This window comes from Tiliqua scincoides, chromosome 5, assembly GCF_035046505.1.
Source record: "Tiliqua scincoides isolate rTilSci1 chromosome 5, rTilSci1.hap2, whole genome shotgun sequence".
Lineage (NCBI taxonomy): Eukaryota > Metazoa > Chordata > Lepidosauria > Squamata > Scincidae > Tiliqua > Tiliqua scincoides.
This window is the reverse complement of record NC_089825.1, coordinates 524,682-545,571: the sequence shown is the minus strand read 5'-3', so window position 1 is coordinate 545,571 and position 20,890 is coordinate 524,682. Positions and strand designations below refer to the sequence as shown.

Below are 20,890 nucleotides of genomic sequence, written 5' to 3'. Positions count from 1 at the left end.
AGAGGAGCTTTCTGTCAGTGGGGACAGTGCTGAGCCACACGGACCAGTGGTTCGGCTCAACAGAAGACAGCTTCACCTATGGGGGCCCTGCCCATATGTTCAGTCGTGTTCAGGAATCAAAGGGCAGGGCAGAACACATAGTGGAGCTTCATTTTAAGGGGACGCATAACTGACAATCTGTTCAGCCACAGGTTTGCAGAGACAAGGAACTAGCATTCTTGTAGGACAATAAAGTTTTGGGTGCAAATGCATCCCAGTGGCATCATTAAGACACCCACCTGTGATTATGTACTAGTAAAAGACTATCAAATCTGAGAAGCGGTGGAGGAATGGATGGCCAGACATTTCCTGGACCCCTTTCTCTCCAGACTCTGAGGACGGTGCAACATTGCTCCTGTATTCCAGCACAGCTACTACTAGTGTTGACCGGGAAAATGTAGCTGTAGTACCTACAGAGGTCCTTCTGGAGAGGAAAAGGGTTGGGCGGAGGTGATATGGCACTACCAGTCACAAACCAGAGCCAGCATCTCGGTCCACCTGAGCAGGCAGCCTGAGCCCCAAGACAAGCTGGCCACCAGCTGCCCTGGACTCCACATTCACCAGTTTTTCTCTGTCTGAGAAGCCCGAGAAACTGCCAAAAAACCAAACAGCACCAGAAGGCACCTGAGTGAAGACACGACTGAGACATGCAAAATTATTCCGGAGAGGGACAGATTGGATAGAGGGATGTTCTTTTCCCTCTCACATAACACCAGAACCAGGAGACATCCACTAAAATTGACTGGTGGGAGAGTTAGAATAGAGAAACAGAAATATTGCTTTACCCAGCATGTGATTAATCTGTGGAACTCCTTGCCACTGGATGCAGTGATGGCATCTGACATTTTAGATACCTTTGAAAGGGAATTGGACAGATTTCTGGAGGAAAAGTCCATCACGGGTTACAAGCCATGATGGGTCTGTGCAACCTCCTGGTTTTAGAAGCAGGCTACCTCAGAATGAGTGGCACCAGGATGCAGGTCTCTTGTGGTCTTGTGTCCTCCCTGAGATCTGGTGGGCCTCTGTGGGACACAGGAAGCTGCACTGAACAGGGTCTTGGCCTGATCCTAGAGTACTCTTCTTATGTTCTTACAGGAATTCTAGTATCCAGGCTAGACTGCTGGCTCTTCAGGGCTTTGCTCAGGTATCTGCATTAATCAGGAAAAGCTTCATTTTGCTCCGGCAATTGCTGGAACAAGCTGTCTGCCTTGGAGATACTTCAGGTCCAGAAAACTCTTGGTCGGCTCTGTTCCTGTGTCTTACTCTTACTAATCTCTCACTCTCACCAAATACCTTCAGGGCTCCCTACACCTGCACCGCCAGAGGTTCCATGCCCTGCTACCTCCTGCCCATCCGACATGACTCCAGTCCATGCCTGGTGTCTTTGCTGTCCCCTGTGGGCTTCGAGTGCCCAAGACAGGTGACTTGCTTGATGGAGAACGGAGGCCTTACAGATGGGGAACGTGCACAGTGAGTCTGCTTGAGAACTGTGAAGTGTACAGTCCACAGTGCCATCATCAGAAAGCACAGCTGAACCAGAGCAAAGGCCCATCTAGTCCAGCAGCCAACTGACTGCCTCTGGGAAGTCCAGCTCCAGGACTTGAAGGCAACAGCCCTCTCACGCGCTGCTACTGACTATGGAGGCTCCATTTAGCCATCACAATGAATATCTGTCAGTCTATCCGATCCACACTAGATGCTGTGCCAGAACCACCATTCAGAGCGCGATACCATAGTCTTTCGAGACTGAAGGTTGCCAATACAAAAATCCGATCCATTAAAGTCAGTGACCATGACCACATTTTGTGGCAGGCAAATCCAGAAGTTATTGCTGGAAAAAGTTACATCTCCCTCTCCAACAAGAATGTTCTCAGAGTGTTCATGGCAAGAAGCAAGAAGATACAAACAGACCGGCAGCAGATAAAGCAACAGGAGATGAACGGGCCTTGAAAGGAACACGGCCCAGTGCCAAAAGGATTGGGCAATATGGGGTGTTGTGTGAAGCCGCCTCTCTGTCCTCTCCTGCCAATCTTTGGATGACCCAAGTACTCATTTCGTGAGAGAGAGAACGTTCTCTATCCAATTTGTCCACACCGTGCCTAATGTCATAAATCACAGCATAGCCGCCCTGGTTGTCTTTGATCCAAACACAAAGCCTCAGATGTTTTAGACTTCCTTTCCAGGAAAAGTGCTCCACCCCCACCGACCCCGAATCATTTTGGTCTCCCTTTCATGCCTCCTTCTGGCTCAGTGTTAAATGTATGGAACTCTCGTGCAAGGACTTTGCCAAAAGAACATAACATAAGAACATAAGAACAGCCCCACTGGAACAGGCCATAGGCCCATCTAGTCCAGCTTCCTGTATCTCACAGCGGCCTACCAAATGCCCAGGGAGCACACCAGATAACAAGAGACCTGCAAGGCCTCCTGGGAATTGTAGTTTAAGAACATAAGAACAGCCCCACTGGATCAGGCCATAGGCCCATCTAGTCCAGCTTCCTGTATCTCACAGCAGCCCACCAAATGCCCCAGGGAGCGCACCAGATAACAAGAGACCTGCAAGGCCTCCTGGGAATTGTAGTTTAAGAACATAAGAACAGCCCCACTGGATCAGGCCATAGGCCCATCTAGTCCAGCTTCCTGTATCTCACAGCGGCCAACCAAATGCCTCAGGGAGCACACCAGATAACAAGAAACCTGCAAGGCCTCCTGGGAATTGTAGTTTAAGAACATAAGAACAGCCCCACTGGATCAGGCCATAGGCCCATCTAGTCCAGCTTCCTGTATCTCACAGCGGCCCACCAAATGCCCCAGGGAGCGCACCAGATAACAAGAGACCTGCAAGGCCTCCTGGGAATTGTAGTTTAAGAACATAAGAACAGCCCCACTGGATCAGGCCATAGGCCCATCTAGTCCAGCTTCCTGTATCTCACAGCGGCCCACCAAATGCCCCAGGGAGCACACCAGATCACAAGAGACCTGCAAGGCCTCCTGGGAATTGTAGTTAAGAACATAAGAACAGCCCCACTGGATCAGGCCATAGGCCCATCTAGTCCAGCTTCCTGTATCTCACAGCGGCCCACCAAATGCCCAGGGAGCACACCAGATAACAAGAGACCTCATTCTGGCGCCCTCCCCTGCATCTGGCATTCTGACTTAACCAATTTCTAAAATCAGGAGGTTGCACATACACATCATGGCTTGTACCCCGTAATGGATTTTTCCTCCAGAAAAATGGATTTTGCCATGTTTCCTTATTAGCCTCCTGGATGGGAGAGTTTTCAGAGGGACTGTCCCAATGCTGCTGTAGCCAGTCTCCCCCCAAATAACTGGGAGGAGTTCAGAGCCAAACTGGAAGAACTTGGTGAGATCCCTCAGAAAAAGAAGCAGCAAACGGTGGTAGCTGGTGCTGACAGCAGAGGTCCAGCTTGGACTACCCCAGTTGGCACAAGAACAAGGCTGCCCTTGTAGACCCAGCCCTGAAGTACCAGAGGACAACATCCCGGGTGGGACACGTCTGGGTCAGATTAACTCAGGCCTGCCCAGCAGAGGGGGTCTGGAAACAGATCAGCCACAGGAACCTGTTCAAGCATGGCCAGGACTGCCAACAACACTGGTTTCTTCAAAGCTGCCTGGATGGAGGGTGACACAGGGAAGTGCAGACCTCTCCTCACCCCCCCCCCCAAAATCATTTTTCTTGTCTAGCTCAGCTTCCCTTGAAAATTCTCAAACAGGAGGAACCCTGGAATTCGCTTTGAATTTTTACATTTTTGAAATGTTGGTGCCGACCCTAACGAAGAACTCAGCGTGACTGAGAGGGGCAACCCTCAAGAGGCCCCGGCAGAAAGAACTGGCGGGCAGCAGGACACTGTCCAGGGAAAAGGCCATGCTGTTGCCCCACTGGAAGGGGACCTTTACTCAGGAGATAGTAAAGCAAGTGGTCTAAGACCAGGCCCCAGTCCAAGTAGTCCCACCCTGGGTTGCATTTCTTAGTCTTGGCTGAACGCTATGGAATGCTGGGAAAAGTGCAGTGGAATGTCAGGATGGAAAGGCTGGAACACACACACACACACACACAATCCTCACAAGTGTCACGTTCCTACATTGCTCGTATTGTACTGACCTCTGCCCCTGGGAGTGTGTTGTTGGGATCGTACCCGCAAGCTGTCATATACTGAGCAGGGGACATTTCGGACCAGCCGTTGCTCGTGCAGTTCCGGCTCACATTACCTGGATTGAGGACAGAGCAAGAAAAGGATGAGGCTCGGCCGCCGCCGCTCTAAGACTGGGGAGCGTTTTGTGTGACTTACTTCAGGAGTTTGGTCTGTGGGACCTGCGCGATCAAGGCTGGCTGGCCGGCTCCTGAGGCCAAGTGAGATGGCTGCGTCAGGAGTCCCCACCTTCGCGCATGAACTCTCCTCTACTGCTCCTCCCCCTTCTTGTCCTACTCCTGGGATTGGAAAAGGAGGAGGAGGAGAATGGAGGGAGGAGGAAGTGTGGTAGAGCGGAGAGTGGTGGGCTGGGGCACCTCCTGTCCCTCCCTCTGTCCCCCTCCCTTGTTTCCAGTTCAGAGAGAGGGAGGAGCGGAGGCCGGTGTGCCACCAGGTAAACGGAGGGGGGGGGGAAGCTTCAGGCACATTTCCTGGGGTGGCCAGGAGGTCTTGAGCCAGTCCTGTGCATGACTCTCTATCTGGCAAAGAAAACACAAGGCTTTTCATAAAACAAAACTTGGGACCAAGAGAAATGGGCTGCTAAAGCTTTCTATTCACTTCCTTGTGATCTCCAATACGAGCAAGACGCAATATGAGCACCTTGTGCAGGGGCTTCCCTGCCCTTGTCTCACAGTGGGGGGGGGGGGCGGCAGCAATGCCCAGTACCATAACTTTGCACCAGTTGCTGTCTGGATTAGGCCGGTAGCCTAATGGATCATCAGAGTGAGCACCACCCTTTAGCCTGAAAGCTCACAGTTTATGAAATGATGCATGTGCTGGAAAGAGCGGATGAAGCGAAGCTCTTCTCCCCCTCATGCAGTAACAGAACCAGGCCGGGTCATCCAGTGCAACTGACTGGTGGAAGAAGCAGAGTTTTCTTTACATGGCGCCTGGTTAATTAATGGAATTCACCGCCACAAGATGTGGAAGGCCACCTGGACAGGGAAACTGCTTGAGGTCACAGTCAGGGCTTTATTGCCGACCAACAACCAACAAAAGGACAACCTAAAATGGCAGGGTCTCCCCCCTGGCAGATTGCTTCACCCTTGCTCTGGCAGGCAGCGTTAAGTGGATGCCCCCCTCAAAGGGAACAGGGCATCCTGACCGAGAGCCCAAGCTGCCTGCTGGTCTCCCCCACTCAAGGGTTTGACGGCACGGTCAGGACAGAGGCCGTGCCCCCCTGGGGGAACAAGGACAGCTGCAGTCCCACCTCAAGCTGCTGGCCTCTACCCCCTCCTGGATCAGATAACTGTAGGAGCCTAAGACCTTCCTGATGTCTCTCCCTCTTCCCAGGGATTCCCTGGCCTTGGTGTTCCACCCCTCTTGGGTCTGCCTCCCTTCTTCATCCTCCTTGCCCTCTTCCAGGCACTTGGTCTTTTCCTCCTCCCTTCCAGTCTCCGTCACCTCCTGCTTTGCCTCCCTTTGCCTCTTCCTGGAACAATGTGAAGGAATGACAGGAATGCCTTGAACATATGCAGAGTGCATTTCCTGGATCACTAAATAACTACAACTAGCCCTTATATATATGAGACTGGAGTACAGAGAAGGGTCTCCAGGACAGCTGCACGATTTCCAAAGGAACTTGAACCCAGCATTCTCCCTTGAGAAATCAACTGATAAGATGCTTCCAGAAAGTCCAGGAGCAGGAGACGGAGGCAACACCCTTCTCCCGCAGCTGGCATTCAGTGGCACGCTGCCCCTGAACTAATTGTCATTGACAGACAGGTCCTCCCTGAATACTTCAAATCTTCTTTGACCATCACTCAGGCCACTCTACACCTTGCGGCAGCAGAGCTCCCTTTGGCCTGCCTGAGTTCTCCTGCCAATCCATTTCACAGAATGACCCAATTCTGGTATTATAGGAAAGGGGGGGAAATGGCCCCTCCTCCACTTTCTCCACACAAGGCATAATTTTGTAAAAAAAACCTCATTCGTGTGCATTCCTCCCCTTGGCATATTTATACAATCAGAGCAAGAGTGAACACAAAGAGGCAACTCCCCCCCTCACCAGAGCAGAGATCTCTGAAGAGCAATCTGCATCCCCCTCAAGGCAGGCTGCACCCCAATTTCTAACTCTCTCTGCTCTCAGTCACTTCCTAGTGCAGACTGCCTTTAGCCCAGACTCTCTCTCCTCCCACAGCTGGAGGAAATCCCAGTTTCTCCAAGTGCTGATGGACACCAAGTTCCAAAAGGGGAGACTTCCACATATCAGGGGAACCTCTCCTGAATTCACTTCCACATGAGACCATCCTCGACCATTAGCAAGCAATCACCTCTGTTGGTAGCCATAAGAGTCCAACGTTTATGGCTGAATCCAACAAAACAGACTGACACCATGTACATTCCAACAGTCCCTTCCAAATCAGACACGATGCCAAGGTAGGGTTGCTGCTGGAAAGACCAAATCTGGGTTGTGTTTCTTCTCTGCAGTTACGCAAACATACAGCATAAGGTCACCCCACTGTGCCTGTCCCAGTTCCACATGTCTGATGATTAGCTGCCATGTGTTGGGGGTAGGAGGCTGGGGAACTCCCTGATGTGATGGTGTCATTCCCTGCCTCACAGGGTTGTTGGGAACACAAATGAGTAGAAGGAGAACAATGTGTACCACCCAAAGCTCTGTGGAGAAGAGGCAGGATAAAAATGTAATCCAAATGCCATCTCTTTCCCTATCTCTCAGGAGAGTCATGTTCTGATGTCACGTCTAGTCCCATCCCATGAAGCCGATTCAAGCACATTCCATCTTTATTCCTGGAAACGAGTGAATACAGTACTGTTTCTCTGACTCAGGTTCCTCTGACAAGAACACTCCAAACAAAAGACCCTGCGTCGGACTCCCAGAACCAAAGGGCTTTCCCTACCAGGGGTGCACTATTCACGCTTATTCTTGCAAAGGAATAAATGAAGACACTCCATTATGGCTCGACACTGCAGCTGAATGGAGGGAGATATTCACACTCCAGCTGCCCTTCTTTCGGGGAACTGAGACTCATTTCACTTGGCCACGATCCGAGTTAAATATTTACCCAGCATTCCCTGTGATGTGGAAGCCAGGGTCCAAAACACATCCCTGTTACTCTCCAGGAGTGGCTTAAAGGCGAGGGGCCAGAGGCACCCCTGGGAGGAAATGTTTATGCATTTTGCTATGTTCTGCTTCTGAGTGCCAGCATGATTGATTCGACTGTAGCAAGAAGTATACACAGGACAAAATTAACTGGGAAAAGAGCCTCTGCTGCACATGATCCAGGATGGAAGTGGAGCCGCCGAGACAGCAATCCATCCTGGGGGGAGTGTCCAAGGTCATAAATAAGGGCAAAACTTTGATCTGGTGGAAACGGCTCTGCCTGGGAGATCATATTTTCCTGTCAAAGCTGGAGCCTGGCTTTGCCATAAGGAAGCCATCTTACACAGAGGGCCCAATCCTATCCAACTTTCCAGCACCAATGCAGCTTCAATGCATACCCAGGTAAGGGAACATTTGTTCCCTTCTTCTGAGGAGACCTGTGTGACTGCTGGCACATTGCAGGAAGCAGCACACAGCCCATCGGTATGGCTGCATCAGCACTGGAAAGCTGGATAGGACTGAGCCCCAAGTCAGACCTTTGCGTCTACTCTGAGTGGAGGGGGATCCCTTCAGTGGATCCCATCACTGGTTCCCTCTTTCTTTTTCCACTGGAGAAGGTGAGGATTGCACCTGAGAACTCCAACAAGGAAAGCAGTAACTCTGACACCCAGTGATCAAGCTACCCCCTTTCCCACCTGGAAGACAGATGCACTCTCCTGCAGAGTCAGGCTCTCTGTCCACCTGGTTCAGCATTGCCTATATTGGCTGATAGCTGAGACAGTTTCCCAGCCCCACCAGGAGAGGCTACCGGACACTGACCTGCAACCTTCTGCATGCAAAGCTAAAGTCCCTTCCCATATTACAGCACTAACTTGCATTCCAGCCTCAGAGTCATAACTAGAGCAAGGCCAGAGGGATACCTGACCTAGGCACTAAGCCAAGGGGGGGCGCAAGGCAGTCACTTCCGGTTCTCCCCGGAGTAGGTGCTGGTGGCTTCATGCTCCTGTGGAGGCTTCCCCTTGAAGGGCTGCCCCTTCAAAGAGGAGCCTCCCCAGGACAAGGAACTGGGGGCACCTCCTCCTCCATGGAGAACCTGGAAGTGACATCATGATGCTTCTGGTTACACCTCTGTCCAGCCCAACCACCTTGTGCTTCGTTTGGACACTGGTGCAGGCCAGCTCATCCCAAAGTGCAAGTGGCCTCCCTCGGGAGACACAGGCACCATCCAAAGGGGGCTCCTCTCTGCCCTTCCCAGAAGTTCTCATGAGAGGGAGTCAGGCCCATGTGCATTACTCTCTTTGGCAGTGATTTTCAACCTTTTTAATTTCATGGTACACTGAAAAGGCCCTAAAACGGTGAAAGCACGCTATCAGTTTTTAGACAATTGACAAGGCACACCCACACTGCTGGTGGGGGGGCTCACATTCCATAATGGCCCTACTAATAAACTCTCCTCCCCCAAACTCCTGTGGCACACCTGCAGACCATTTGCAGCACACCAACGTGGCATAGCACATTGAAAATCACAGCATTGGTTGAAAATGGCTGCTCCATGTCATTGAGCTTCGGTCAGTGTCCTACACACTTTGGTGCCAAATTACAAATTCACATAATTGGTGAATAGAGTCCCAAATTACAACCCCACATTATGAGAGGGGTTTAAAGGCAGATCTACGCCACTGTGGCCACTTGCCAGAAGAGGGCGCCACTGGCCTGCTACCAGCTGTGATTGGGCAGATGCAGATGGTCGGAACAAAGGCAGCAGTTGACAGTGAACAGAGGGTGCCAAGGCGGGATTCCACCCAGCCGTAGAAAGCCTAAGGCTTGGGTCTGATTCCTTAGCTGGAGCCACAGGTCTCTGGAGTAGGGACCAAGCTGCTATCGCACTGCCTCTCCCTGTTCACTGACCTACTTGCTGGAAAGAAAGAAAGGGAGGGGCTGAACAGAAGCAGTGCTGCGGGTTCTGAATGGACTGGGCTGCAGGACCTGCACCAATTCTCCTCCGCATCAACATGTGCTAATCCTGCCTGCTGATTTCTATTGTTCCTTCTTAACTGATGAACTTGTAAATAAAACTAATTCTTACACAGACACCAAAACCCCCCAAGTCTCCAGTGTTCCCTCTTCCCCAAAGGAAACTGAGCCATAAGAGGGAATTTACCCAAATAATTTCCTCTGCAGAGAAGGGCTTTGGTCACTGTTAAGCATGACTTCAGAGCGCAGCAAGGTTTTTGGGATGGAAAAGCATCTGGCTGAATTTCCAAGTGCAGAGACTGAACCCAGTGGCGTAGCTGGAGAGGGGCGCAGCACTCAGGCTGGCGGGGAGGCTCAGCGGGGCGGGCAAGTGGCTCCGTTTTGCTCCCCATGCCGGGAATGGCTCTGAAGGGAGGGGCCGCTTGCCCGCCCCACTGAGCTACGCCACCGACTGAACCTACCGTAGAACGAGTATGAAAAAAAATGACATGAATTGAAATGGCAGGCGGTTAAGTCATCTGCAAAAGAGCACGAAGTGAGAGCAAAATGATTTACTGAAGCTTCAGCTGACAGCTAGAAAGGGAAAACGGGGATGAATCCAAAGGCCCAGGAGGATGGGGAAGGTGTTGGAGAAACAGCAAAGCTGTGGGATGATGTAGACAGGACATGGGTAATGATGGGAAGGAAGGCAACAACTCAGTATTAACACAATTGGGTTAAGGTTAACCTCATTTCTCGCCTTGCGCCTGCCCCAGTTAGCTAAGAAAAATCTCGCTCTGCAGTCAGGCATCTGAAAGGCAAGAAGCAGCTTTGAGAAAGGTTTTGGCTTTGGGGTGAGTTCAGAGGCATAGCCAGAGGGGGTGCAAAGCACTAAGTTTTGAGATTAGTTACAAGAGCTGAAGCTGGCAGCCACTATGGTTCTGATGGCCAAAAGGACAGAAGACCTTGGGCTCCCAAACCGCGTACTAAGCCTGGCCCATCCAGGGGCTTGGCTCAGATGTTGCCCACAGGCCTTCCCTTCTGTACCCGAATGGGCCCTGCAGCTAAGTACAGAAACTCCACAGCAACTTGGGAAATGGCTCCAGGTCTTAGACCATACCAGAAAGGCAAGGGAAGCTCTAGCAGGAAGCGTTTCGTTCTGTTTGTTGCTCTTTGCAGAGTAGGAACATGAACATGAAACCCTGCATGTATAAGATTGGTCTGCACCCTGATCATCATTCCTGAGGAAGGTTCAAGTCACGGGCTGGATCAGACCAAGGCATTCGAGGAATGGGTTCATCTGAAACAGCACAGTTCCCCAGGCCATGAGGCCCCCAGTTCAAGCCCTCCGAGGAGAAGCAAAGCAGGCTGCCTGCAGGCCAGTCCCCCTTGTTCTCTTGGAGAGGAGGGAAGGCAATCCCTTTCCCTTTTGTTCATGAACTGAAACACCCTATGCAGCTGCTTGCCTGGGACGGAAGGAGGCTGTAGCGGCAGGGTGCTTTGCCTGTCAGGAGGTGGAAGAAGAGGCAACAGTAACCGCACCAAGTGGCCCATGGAACCCGCTTGCTGCTGCTCCACTTCCTGTCTACCACTAAGTCGAGTCACTAGTTTCTGGTGCGAAGAAGGCAAAATGCTTTGAAGCTTGAGGCAAAGCACCGCCCCACACTGCCCCTGCAGCATCAGCTTCATATATGTTATCATTCCACTTTTCCACAACGTTTAATATGTATGATAGCAAAGGATTCCTCCTGGATTTCTGCAGGAGGTCATTTGCAATTTCTGCAAACGTTGAAGGACAGCTATCATGGTCCACTTGGGAGGGAGCCAAATTTGTTTTGCCTGTTCTGCTCAGGTGCTAGCCATTCATCACGTAAAATACTTCTGAATTTGTGAATGGAGCAGAACTCTGGACTCCATTCAATATTCCGCTTGCTGTCCCATTCTGATTTCTGTTTTATTTTATCGCAAGCTGCTTTGGTTTGCCTCAGAGTAGGGAAAGGTGGGGCAGAAATGTTCTAAAAGAAATACATTCCATTTGATATGCTACAGCTCCTTAGGATCTCCTCTATGGAGAACTCGTGCAGGGAAAGAGCCCTACAGGTAGACCACAGCTGCGATACAAGGACATCTGCAAGAGGGATCTGAAGGCCTTAGGAGTGGACCTCAACAAGTGCCTCCGCTTGGAGGCAGGCCGTGCAGCATGGCCTTTCCCAGTTTGAAGAGACACTTGGCCAACAGTCTGAGGCTAAGAGGCAAAGAAGGAAGGCCCATAGCCAGGGAGACAGACCAGGGACAGACTGCACTTGCTCCCAGTGTGGAAGGGATTGTCACTTCCAAATCGGCCTTTTCAGCCACACTAGATGCTGTTCCAGAACCACCATTCAGAGCACGATACCAGAGTCTTTCGAGACTGAAGGTTGCCTACTACTACTACTACTACTACTACTACTAGCTCCTTACATGGCAAGCAGTGGTCTGCATCTACATCTGACCAGCGTTAGTAAGAAAGTGTTTCGTGCACAGGCTTCTAATATGCACATCTAATAAGGCCACTGCTCTGGGCTGGTGAAATGCTTTACTACTCCTGCATTTCTGATATTTATTCGCCTTTGTGGATGTAAAAGCTCCCTGGCAATGTGACAAGACCCCATTTCCCACTGACAGGAACGGGGACTCAAGCACATGGGCAAGCGGTTCCCACATAAGAACATAAGCCCTGCTGGATCAAGCCAAGGGCCCATCTAGTCCAGATTCTTGTATCTCTCAGTGGCCTATCAGATGCCCCTAGGAGCACCCAAGAGAATGATGCCATTCCTTGCACGTGTCATTCAGAGATACCTAAAACCCAGAGGTTGCATATAGTCATAATGGCTTGAATCCTGTGATGGATGTTTCCTCCATAAATCTATCCACTGCCCCTTTAAAGGCATCTTGGCCAAGTGTCACCACCACATCCTGTAGCAAGGAGTTCCACAGATTAATTATGTGCTGGGTAAAGAAATAAGGAGGTGCCCCAGTCCAGTAATCATCTTAGCCGCTCTCTTTTGCACCTTTTCCATTTCCACTATGTCTTTTTTGAGATGCGGCGACCAGAACTGGACACAATACTCCAGGTGTGGCCTTACCATCGATTTGTACAACGGCATTATAATATTAGCCGTTCTGTTCTCAATACCTTTTCTAATGATCCCAAGCATAGAATTGGCCTTCTTCACTGCCACCGCACATTGGGTCAACACTTTCATCGACCTGCCACCACCACCCCAAGATCTCTCTCCTGATCTGTCACAGACAGCTCAGAACCCATCAGCATATTTGTAATGATAAACAGCTTGCAAAACTATGCCTGCTTACTTTGATTTGAGAAATCAACTTACCCCGAGCCCCCGTAAAGTGGATGAAAAAGATTGGACAGGGCATCACTCTGACTTCACCCAAATTTGCTGCAGGCCAGCATGTGAGATTATCCCACTTAGTCTTACAATCTGTGGAAAGAAAGGAAGATTAAAAATAAAAAATAAAACTAGGCATAGCTTTGCACATTTAAAATGAGAACGCAACTACACTACTAGTGGCAAAAATGGATTTGGGCTCTTCAGCTGCCCTGTTCTCTACAATTCCTCCCTTTCTGACCCTACAGAATGTCAATCAGAGGAGAGTTGTAGGTAAAAAAGGACCCTGCAAAATTTTCTCCTGCATCAGAGAAGGATGATGATGTAATATATTGCATGTAACGTAATTTTTAATTTAATAATAAGTAATACAGTGTTTAAATTAACCACATGACATCAATATATGAGTGTTTTTAGCTTCTGTTTTGTCATGTCCTACATTTTTTTGGATGTCCTAGATTTTGGGATGCCCTGTCCACTTCTGCAGTTATGACATCTGGTCACCCTGGCAAGAAGTGACAGTGAAAAAGGCAAGCAGGGAGACAGCAATTGCACAAAATCTTTTGCCCAACCAATTTCAATGAAAAATTTAAGCAGTTTTTTTTTTTACTCTAGTTTCAAGTGTATTTAATTGCACCCTGCTTTGGAAATTTTAACCAAAAATAGAAAAGGAAGTGATATATTTTGGAAATAAATAGACTGTGGGAGTACATGATGAAGCTAATTAATGAGCAGCTGGGTTTTGTTTCTGTAAAAACTCATGCACATATACCTACTCTCTCTCTCTCACACACACACACACACACACACAGAGTATACTGTGTGTATACTGTGTATGTGCACACTTGTAAATGCATGAGTGTGAACACCAAAGCAGAGCACAACCTGACATTTCACACACTCCAGTGTGTGAACTGAACTGTTGATGCCAAACTCTTCATGGTCCTGTCTCATCAAGTACAGGATGAATCTTGGTATCTATGAGGGGTTCCGTTCCCAGAACCCCCATGGATGCCAAAAATCACTTTAAAGGAAATCCATTTTAAAAACAATGTCCCTTTGCTCAGTGATTTAAAAATAGCCTCACTTACCTTTGTAATGACGAAAGAGGCAACAGGCAGACAATCAATCCATCAGTCTCTCTCAGGCTCTTCGAAAGGTTTCACTGAGAAAGTGACTCCTCCCTTCACCAGGAGTGCAACACAGAGAAAGAATGCAAAAAGGAGGTGATAATCACTTCCACTTTGCATTATCACATGGTCAGGGGGAAGAGAAGGGTCACTTGCCTCAAACTTAAGCTGTTATAAGTGGATAAGAGAGAGATATTGATTGATTGATTGCCGCTCTTTGCCACAATGGTAAGTGAGGTTGTTAAAGGATATTGTTAAAGCGAGGACATTTTTCCTTTAATTTAAAGGGCCCTTCTCATTGCACTGAAATAAAACCGTGGGTGAAAAATTCATGGATAATTAGGTTATACCTGTGTCTCTTTAGCAAAATAACAACAGAATCCTCTTGGTTTTTCAATCAGGGGGAGAGGCTGCTGCAGAGTGACTGCAGAAAGCAGAAAGGCAGAAAGCAGGGAAGAGCTTTTTCAGAAAGTGATCTTTGACATGAGACCTGGGGGTCTCTAGTAGCCCCGAATTTCCATTGGTGTGCGAGCTGCACATGAAAAGGAAAAGGACAAAAGGGCAGATGGTGCTGAAGGTGGAGGGCTGCTGTGGAGCAGTCAAGAGGCTGAGCTATGAGGCAGGAAGTCCCGGATTCAAATCTCTAATCAGACTTCAACTCATGAGGGTGTCTTGCACAGGTCCCAGACAGCTTTCCCAGCTGCAAGACAGGAATAACAGCAACTTGCATTTCTTGTGGTAAAAATTGCAGAGAGGGACTCTTGAGCACTCCAAACCAGTGGCGTAGCTAGAGGGGGTGCAAAGCACTAAGCCTTACAGGTGCCTGAATGCGCTGTGTAAGTGGTCCCTCCCCCCTCCCCACTGGAGTCATTCTGGGGAGCAAAAGGGAGGTGGCATGCCTCCAGGAATAGCTCCAAAGGGGAGGGGCTGCTTGCATGGCACGTTCAAGTGCCTGAAAAACTTAATGATTTGCACCCCCTCTAGCTATGCCACTGCTCCAAACTCTCCTGTGGCACTTTGCCCAAAAGCCACTCTCCTCAGCTACATTTGGGGTAATGGGGAAAAGAGGGGGTCCTAGACCTTTTTCCCCAAAGCAGGACCTAGGAGAGGGAGGTAAAGGGTGTAATTTGTACCCGGGCCCAGGGTCAAAAGCGGGGCCCAGGAGCCAAAGGAGGGGGCCCAGAAATCTCCTGGGATCTGACATTTTCCTATCTACTCAGACTTGTTGCCCGTACGGGATGCAGGGGACATGACCATGACTGGGGATGCTGGGGACACTGCTGATGCCACATGGGTGGGTAGACCTGGGCTCTAAAGACTTTTCCAGCTGTCTCTACCCTCCCCTCATCCTGCTTCACCCCTCCCTGCCCCTATTCTGCTCGCCCATCACAACCCTCCCCCACTCTGTTTCACCTCTCCCCTCCCCCTTTGCGAAGGGGCGCAAAAGAAACGTTGTACCCCCTGATACAATTCCTCTCAGAAGCCCAACCCCAAAGTGTGAACAAGCAGATGTGGGGCAGAGGGGCGAACAGAGAAGCAGAGAAGAGAGGGCTAAGGGACTCCTGTACGAGCAACCCATCCACTATTCAGTTGCATGCTGCCCCACACTGGTTTGGGTTACAAAACAGAAGCCCCGGAGGAAAGAACCACAACCCTACAATGCCATGTGGCACTACCAAGACCAGCCTGCCAGTCCAGGGCTGCTTCCCAACCACCCCACAGCATATGCGCTCACAAAGCACCAGCCACCCCCCTCCTTTGCCCAAGACTCAGAGGGGTCCAGCATCCCTCAGACAGATTCTGTTGCTGAATCAGCCCAGTGTCCTGAGGCGATACAGGGATGTGCAGGGATGCTCCGAGTGAAGAGCTGAGTCACTGCCTCAGGAAGCAAACCTGCTCTGTGGAGGGCGAACCTTCTGTAAGTTGGGCATATTTTAAAAAGGGATAACATGAGCCAGAAGTGCAGGGGGGGGGAACAGCACATCACACGTGGGGAAGAGTTCCAGACCCCACTGACGCATCATCTTTCATCCAGTTGCAATGACTTGCAAGTCCTTTGCAAATGCAAATGAGGGCTGCGCTGGACGTTCTCAGAAGAGAACTTCAGTCACAGAAATTTGGTGTGGGGGGAATGGCGGAGAAATGGTGTGCAATGGTGGAGAAACATCCTTTGCAATCTCCCCAAATGACCCTTTCCATTGCCCCCTGCTCTGTGGGCGCCACTGCTCCTGTGAACTGTTTCTGGCAGCCAAGATCTCCCCCCATAAGTTCCGTCACCATGTGCTATGTGCTGATGCACAATGTCACAGTGACATGCTGGGGGCTTCAGGAGGGAGCAAAGTCTGAAGGGCCTGGTTTTACTTGCTTACTTAACACACACACACGGACATATATACATTTATAGGTCTTCTTTCACTATGACTTCCCAGGGCAGAGAACATCCAGTAAAGAGTCAACGTAAACTCAGTACTCGAGGAGCAGGAAATAGTAGCTATAAAACCAGCAGGCTCCAGCCCACTCCAAGCAGCTATGGAGGCTCAGGGCCCAATCCTATCTAACTTTCCAGCCCCGGTGCAGCTGCAGTGCAGCCCCTAGACAAGGGAACAAATGTTCCCTTACCTTGTGGAGGCCTCCACAACTACCCTTCCACCACAGGATGCAGTGCAAACCCCACTGGCACAACTACACCAGGGCTGGAAAGTTGGACAGGATTTGGCCCTCAGTGTCCTCTTTGTACGTGCCTGAGGTGCTAAAATGAAACAAGCCCTTCGTAAGTGGGGTGCACAGATGACGGCCATACAGCCAGAACCCTTGCTGCTGTTCTGTCCTGCTCCCTCCAGCAGAGGAACTGATGGTCCGGGAGACAGGGGCCTGGATGGAAAATGGGGCAGCTGTCCAGCTAGTAGGGAAAGCTAGCGCTGGAGTCAGTACCCAGCACGTAGCTTCCTTGCTGTTTCAGCAGCTGTCCATATGGCAGATGAAGAAGAGCTTGGTAGGATAGGTGTTGCAACAGCACCAGGCAAGTAGCAACTGAGGATTCTGGCAGCAGGGCTTTCAGCCCTCTTCCCTGGCTGTGGAAGCACTGAAGCCAGGGAGCTCATCTCCAGGAGCACAGCTTGGTAAAATGAGGCCTCATATTGACAGGTGTACATCACATCTTTTCATGGTAGCTTCTGTCCAGGTTTGCTGCTGACTTTTTCTTCATAGGATCCAGGCAGGGATAATTGGTATGTGAATGTGTGAGCAGTGTGTCCTCTTTATCAGCTGTTCTGGAGTTCCCACTAGGGGAGGTCAATTCCTCCTGGTGCCAACGTGTACCAGGACCTGTGCGTGGGGCAGGGGGGAAGAGGGCTCTTCTCTCTCTCCTGAGGAGGTCCCATCCAGTGTAGGCTCTGGGAGCTGCCATGCTTGCTCTGAGAAAGACAGGTTAAAGAATCTTTTGCCTGTGTGTTGGCTTAAAAATGGGAGAAAGTGGCAGAGATGTCTGATGAGGGAGGAGGTGTGGGATCAGAGACAGTGCTGGAATGTATCTGGGAGAGGCAGAGACTCTTGGGAGCTCCAACTGGTGGTCTCTACCACAGAATCCTTCCGATTGCTGAGAGTATTGAAGACACGCTGCTCACGCTTTTGGAAGCTTCTCTCAGCAACCAGAATGAACACCTGAGAGTGTTCACACACACTCACCTGGCAGGCAGTGGCCCGTTTGTGGATGGCAGAATGCAGTACGTGGAACCAGGCGGGGTGCAAAGCACTACGTTCTGCAGGGAGCCTCAGCACAGCAAGCAAGCGGCCCCTTCCCCTCCGCTTCGGAGTCATTCTGGGTAGGGGGCAAATGCCCCTGTTTTGCTCCCCCCACCTGGAATGGCTTCAAAGGGGAGGGGGAGGGACGCTTGCATGCCGCACCGAGGCTCCCTGCAGAACGTAGTGCTTTGCATCCCCTCTAGTTACGCCACTGCATGTCACATCCATTGCATTAAAGGTCTCAAAGCTGAGATCTAAAATACATTCCATCCACACTTGCTCCTCAGGCAAGAGAAGTAACTCATCTCCAACACAAAGCTGATGGTGTGAATCATTTTAAAATAGTGTGGGGATAAACATTCCTTTTTTCCCCAAGGGATGTGGGAGTATTTCAACTCAGCTCATCTAATAAGGGCAGAGGTGTAGGAATCTATCCATACGTTTTATCTGCTAACAGGAAAACTGAGCAGGTTACAGTGTAAGTGGGAAGTTCTATTCTCTCCCCCCCCTTCTTAACTTCTTGTTTCAGCCCCCATTCAGGGAGATGGGAGTGACTGCAATTTTAGGGGCTTAGGGAAGCCTGAAGATATCAAAGGCCACAACAAAAAAACAAATGGAGCATAAAACAGGTTGTAGTAGAAGAAAAGTAGTTTTCCAGTCTAATTTCCAAGATTTGAACCATAAAATCAAGTCACAGAACCTCAGTACCTAATACTCTGTGCTGGCACAATGGCATACTAGAGAAGGGAGCTGACTTCTTTCTGTCTGCCGCACAGCAGTGCCACTACCTTGCATGGCCAGAGGGTGGTATTGCGGCTTTGAGCTCAGCAGGGATCGGATGACACAAGTGACTGAAGGGGCCTGAGCTCTGCTTCCTGGTCTGCCAACCTACCTGCTTCCTGGCTCAGCCATCTGCCTGGGTTGTACTTGGCTCCAGCTTGCCTGCTCTGACACTGCTCAGTTGTGGTAGCAAATGCATTTAACTTTAGAATGTGGCACAGTCACCCATATCGGCACCATGATACAGTCCTGCTCCAATGGTCCTTTGCGAGACAGTGAGCTCCAATGTGCACACGGAGGACCACCACTGGGCCTTCCAGAGTTTCCTATTCACTTGAATGCAGAGGGCAATTCCATGCACTCAATCCTTGGTTGTCATGGATCATCCCTTTCATTGAAGCGATCAGGGCAGACCCAGGTGAATGCTTTGTGCAGTGGCGTAGCTACAGGGGGTGCAAAGCACTAGGTTTTGCAGGGAGCCTCACCGCAGCGTACAAGTGGCCCCTCTCCCTCCCCTTCAGAGCCATACTGGGTGGGGGAGCAAAACGGGGTTGCTTGCACCCTGTGCTGAAGCTCCCTGCAAAACTTACTGCTTTGCACCACTTCTAGCTACACCACTGGCCTTGTACACAACTCTTAATTTGCATTAGATCACCTCTGGCAACCACCAGCCAAGCCAAGGTATGGTCGAGATATTTTATGTTCCACCTGCCCTGGTAGGAAACACGCACTGTAGCAACCTATAAGCCAAATTCTCTCAGTTTCTTAAGGCTTTTCTCTCCACAGTGCAATAAGAGGACATAAAAGCTCTGCTGAGAAACCCTGATTAGTAATGGAGTTTCCAAATGCCTGCTATTAACTAGAGATATTGAGAAGTCTGTCCATGAATACAACAGAGGCAGCTTCTCACGGTGAGAGTGCAGCCTAAGCATTTAGAGTAGATTTTAGCCACATGTCATCTGCTTCTGGGGACGGGGCTGCAGTGTATCAGGAACGGCACTGCGGCACTCCTGAGTATAAATGCTGCAGCGGACTGGGAAGGTGCAGAAGTTTGGGAGACCTGAAGATCCAGGTTCAAATCCCTGCTCAGCCACAAAGCTTCCAGGGTGAACCTGGGCCAATCACGATCTTTTAGACTCACCTACCTCACAGGGTTGTTGTAAGGATGAAAGGAGGGGAGGAACTATGTACACCACCTTGAGCTCCTTGGAGGAAAGGCAGTATAAAAAATTGAGAAAAATAAAATAATAAAGGAGTTGTGGTAAACGGTGGATCATCTTGTAAAGATGCTCCTTGAGACAAAAGGGCAGTGGTGTAGCTGGAAAGGGTGCAAAGCACTAATTCTTGCAGGGAGCCTCACCACAGCATGCGGGGCCCCTCCCCCTCCCCTGCAGAGCCAGAGGCGCACACAGACCAACATGTGGTCGCAGCATTAAGCATTCGCCTCCGTTTTGCTTGGCCCCCCCTCTAGCTACACCACTGCAAGAGGGAACAGCCCTCTCTTGTAAAGCACTGGAAGTGCAAGACCCAGTCCCATATTGCAGGTCATCCTTTGCCTCAGTCCACCACTTCAGCCTTGCGCAGAGGTCTCCAAACTGTAGCCTGTGGCAGGCCGAGATCATCATTCCGAGCATGGCAGAGCAGTGCCCAAGTCTTCCTCTTCCGCCCCGCAGCCACTGTTTGCCATGCCAAATTGCTGCAGAGCCTCTCACTGGGAAGCCATTTCCACAGCATGTTGCCCCAGAAGATCCTGCACCCCAGTTTCCTGGGGGAAGTGGCTCACCGGCATGAGACTCTGTGATGACCACGCACGACGAACAGCGGCTGCAGGGCAGACTGGTGCTGTGCCAGAAAGAGAATCCCAGCACACCTGATCTGGCCTGTGGGCTGGAGTTTGGAGCCCATGGCCTAGTGGGTAGAGCAGCTCTCACTGTAGGAAAGGGGAGTGAGCTACAAAAGGGGGCCACTCAGAGAGAGCCTCTCCTGTGGTCTACATCAGGGGAGTGAAACAGCACTTGGCATTCTGTCCTGCTTCACACAGACCTCAGTGGACAGAGGCAGGGCTGGCAACGTGGCTTGCAAAATACGGCTCCTCTCGATAATGAGTCACCGATGGGGGCCACACATTTGACCTCAGCCGTGGACCTGGCCAGCTGCTCCCGAGCTGAGTGTGAACAGCTGGCCCGAACACTCAGAGTGAACACTCTGAATCGCAGCCATCATGCCATTTGTCAGAAGGGAGCTTGCTTCAGAAAGGGGCGAGGCAGAACTTTGTGTTCCGGGGATTACGCAGAAAAGGGCTCGGAGGACGAGAAGTGCAGGGGGAAGCCTGGCTGGATGTGCGGTTCTTGCAACTGAGCTCAGAGGAGCAAGGAGAGCACAAAAATAGATGCTTCCCACTGCAGAGCAGCTGAGGCTCAGCAGACACCCCCAAGGAAAGGCTGGGCTGCTCTTCAAAAAGAGTCATTACCTACATCACTTCCCCAAACAGACTACAGTGCAGGCAGTGAAAAAGAAAATGATTGCCAAGGGAGTTGTGTAGGAGTCCAACTCTGGTGTCCTACTCAGAGTCCAACTCTG

The 20,890-nt window shown here is 50.5% G+C and overlaps 1 protein-coding gene across 1 annotated transcript in view; it reads right to left on the bottom strand.

Moving 5' to 3' along the window:
* LOC136651217 (vasoactive intestinal polypeptide receptor-like) overlaps positions 1-20,890 on the bottom strand; it is a 151,287-nt gene that overhangs the window by 31,336 nt on the left and 99,061 nt on the right. The window contains exons 4-5 of the mRNA XM_066627409.1: positions 12,645-12,752; positions 4,163-4,269 (exon numbers count right to left, since the gene is read on the bottom strand). Of these exons, the coding sequence (XP_066483506.1) occupies positions 4,163-4,269; positions 12,645-12,752 (215 nt within the window). The remainder of the gene's footprint in view (positions 1-4,162; positions 4,270-12,644; positions 12,753-20,890) is intronic.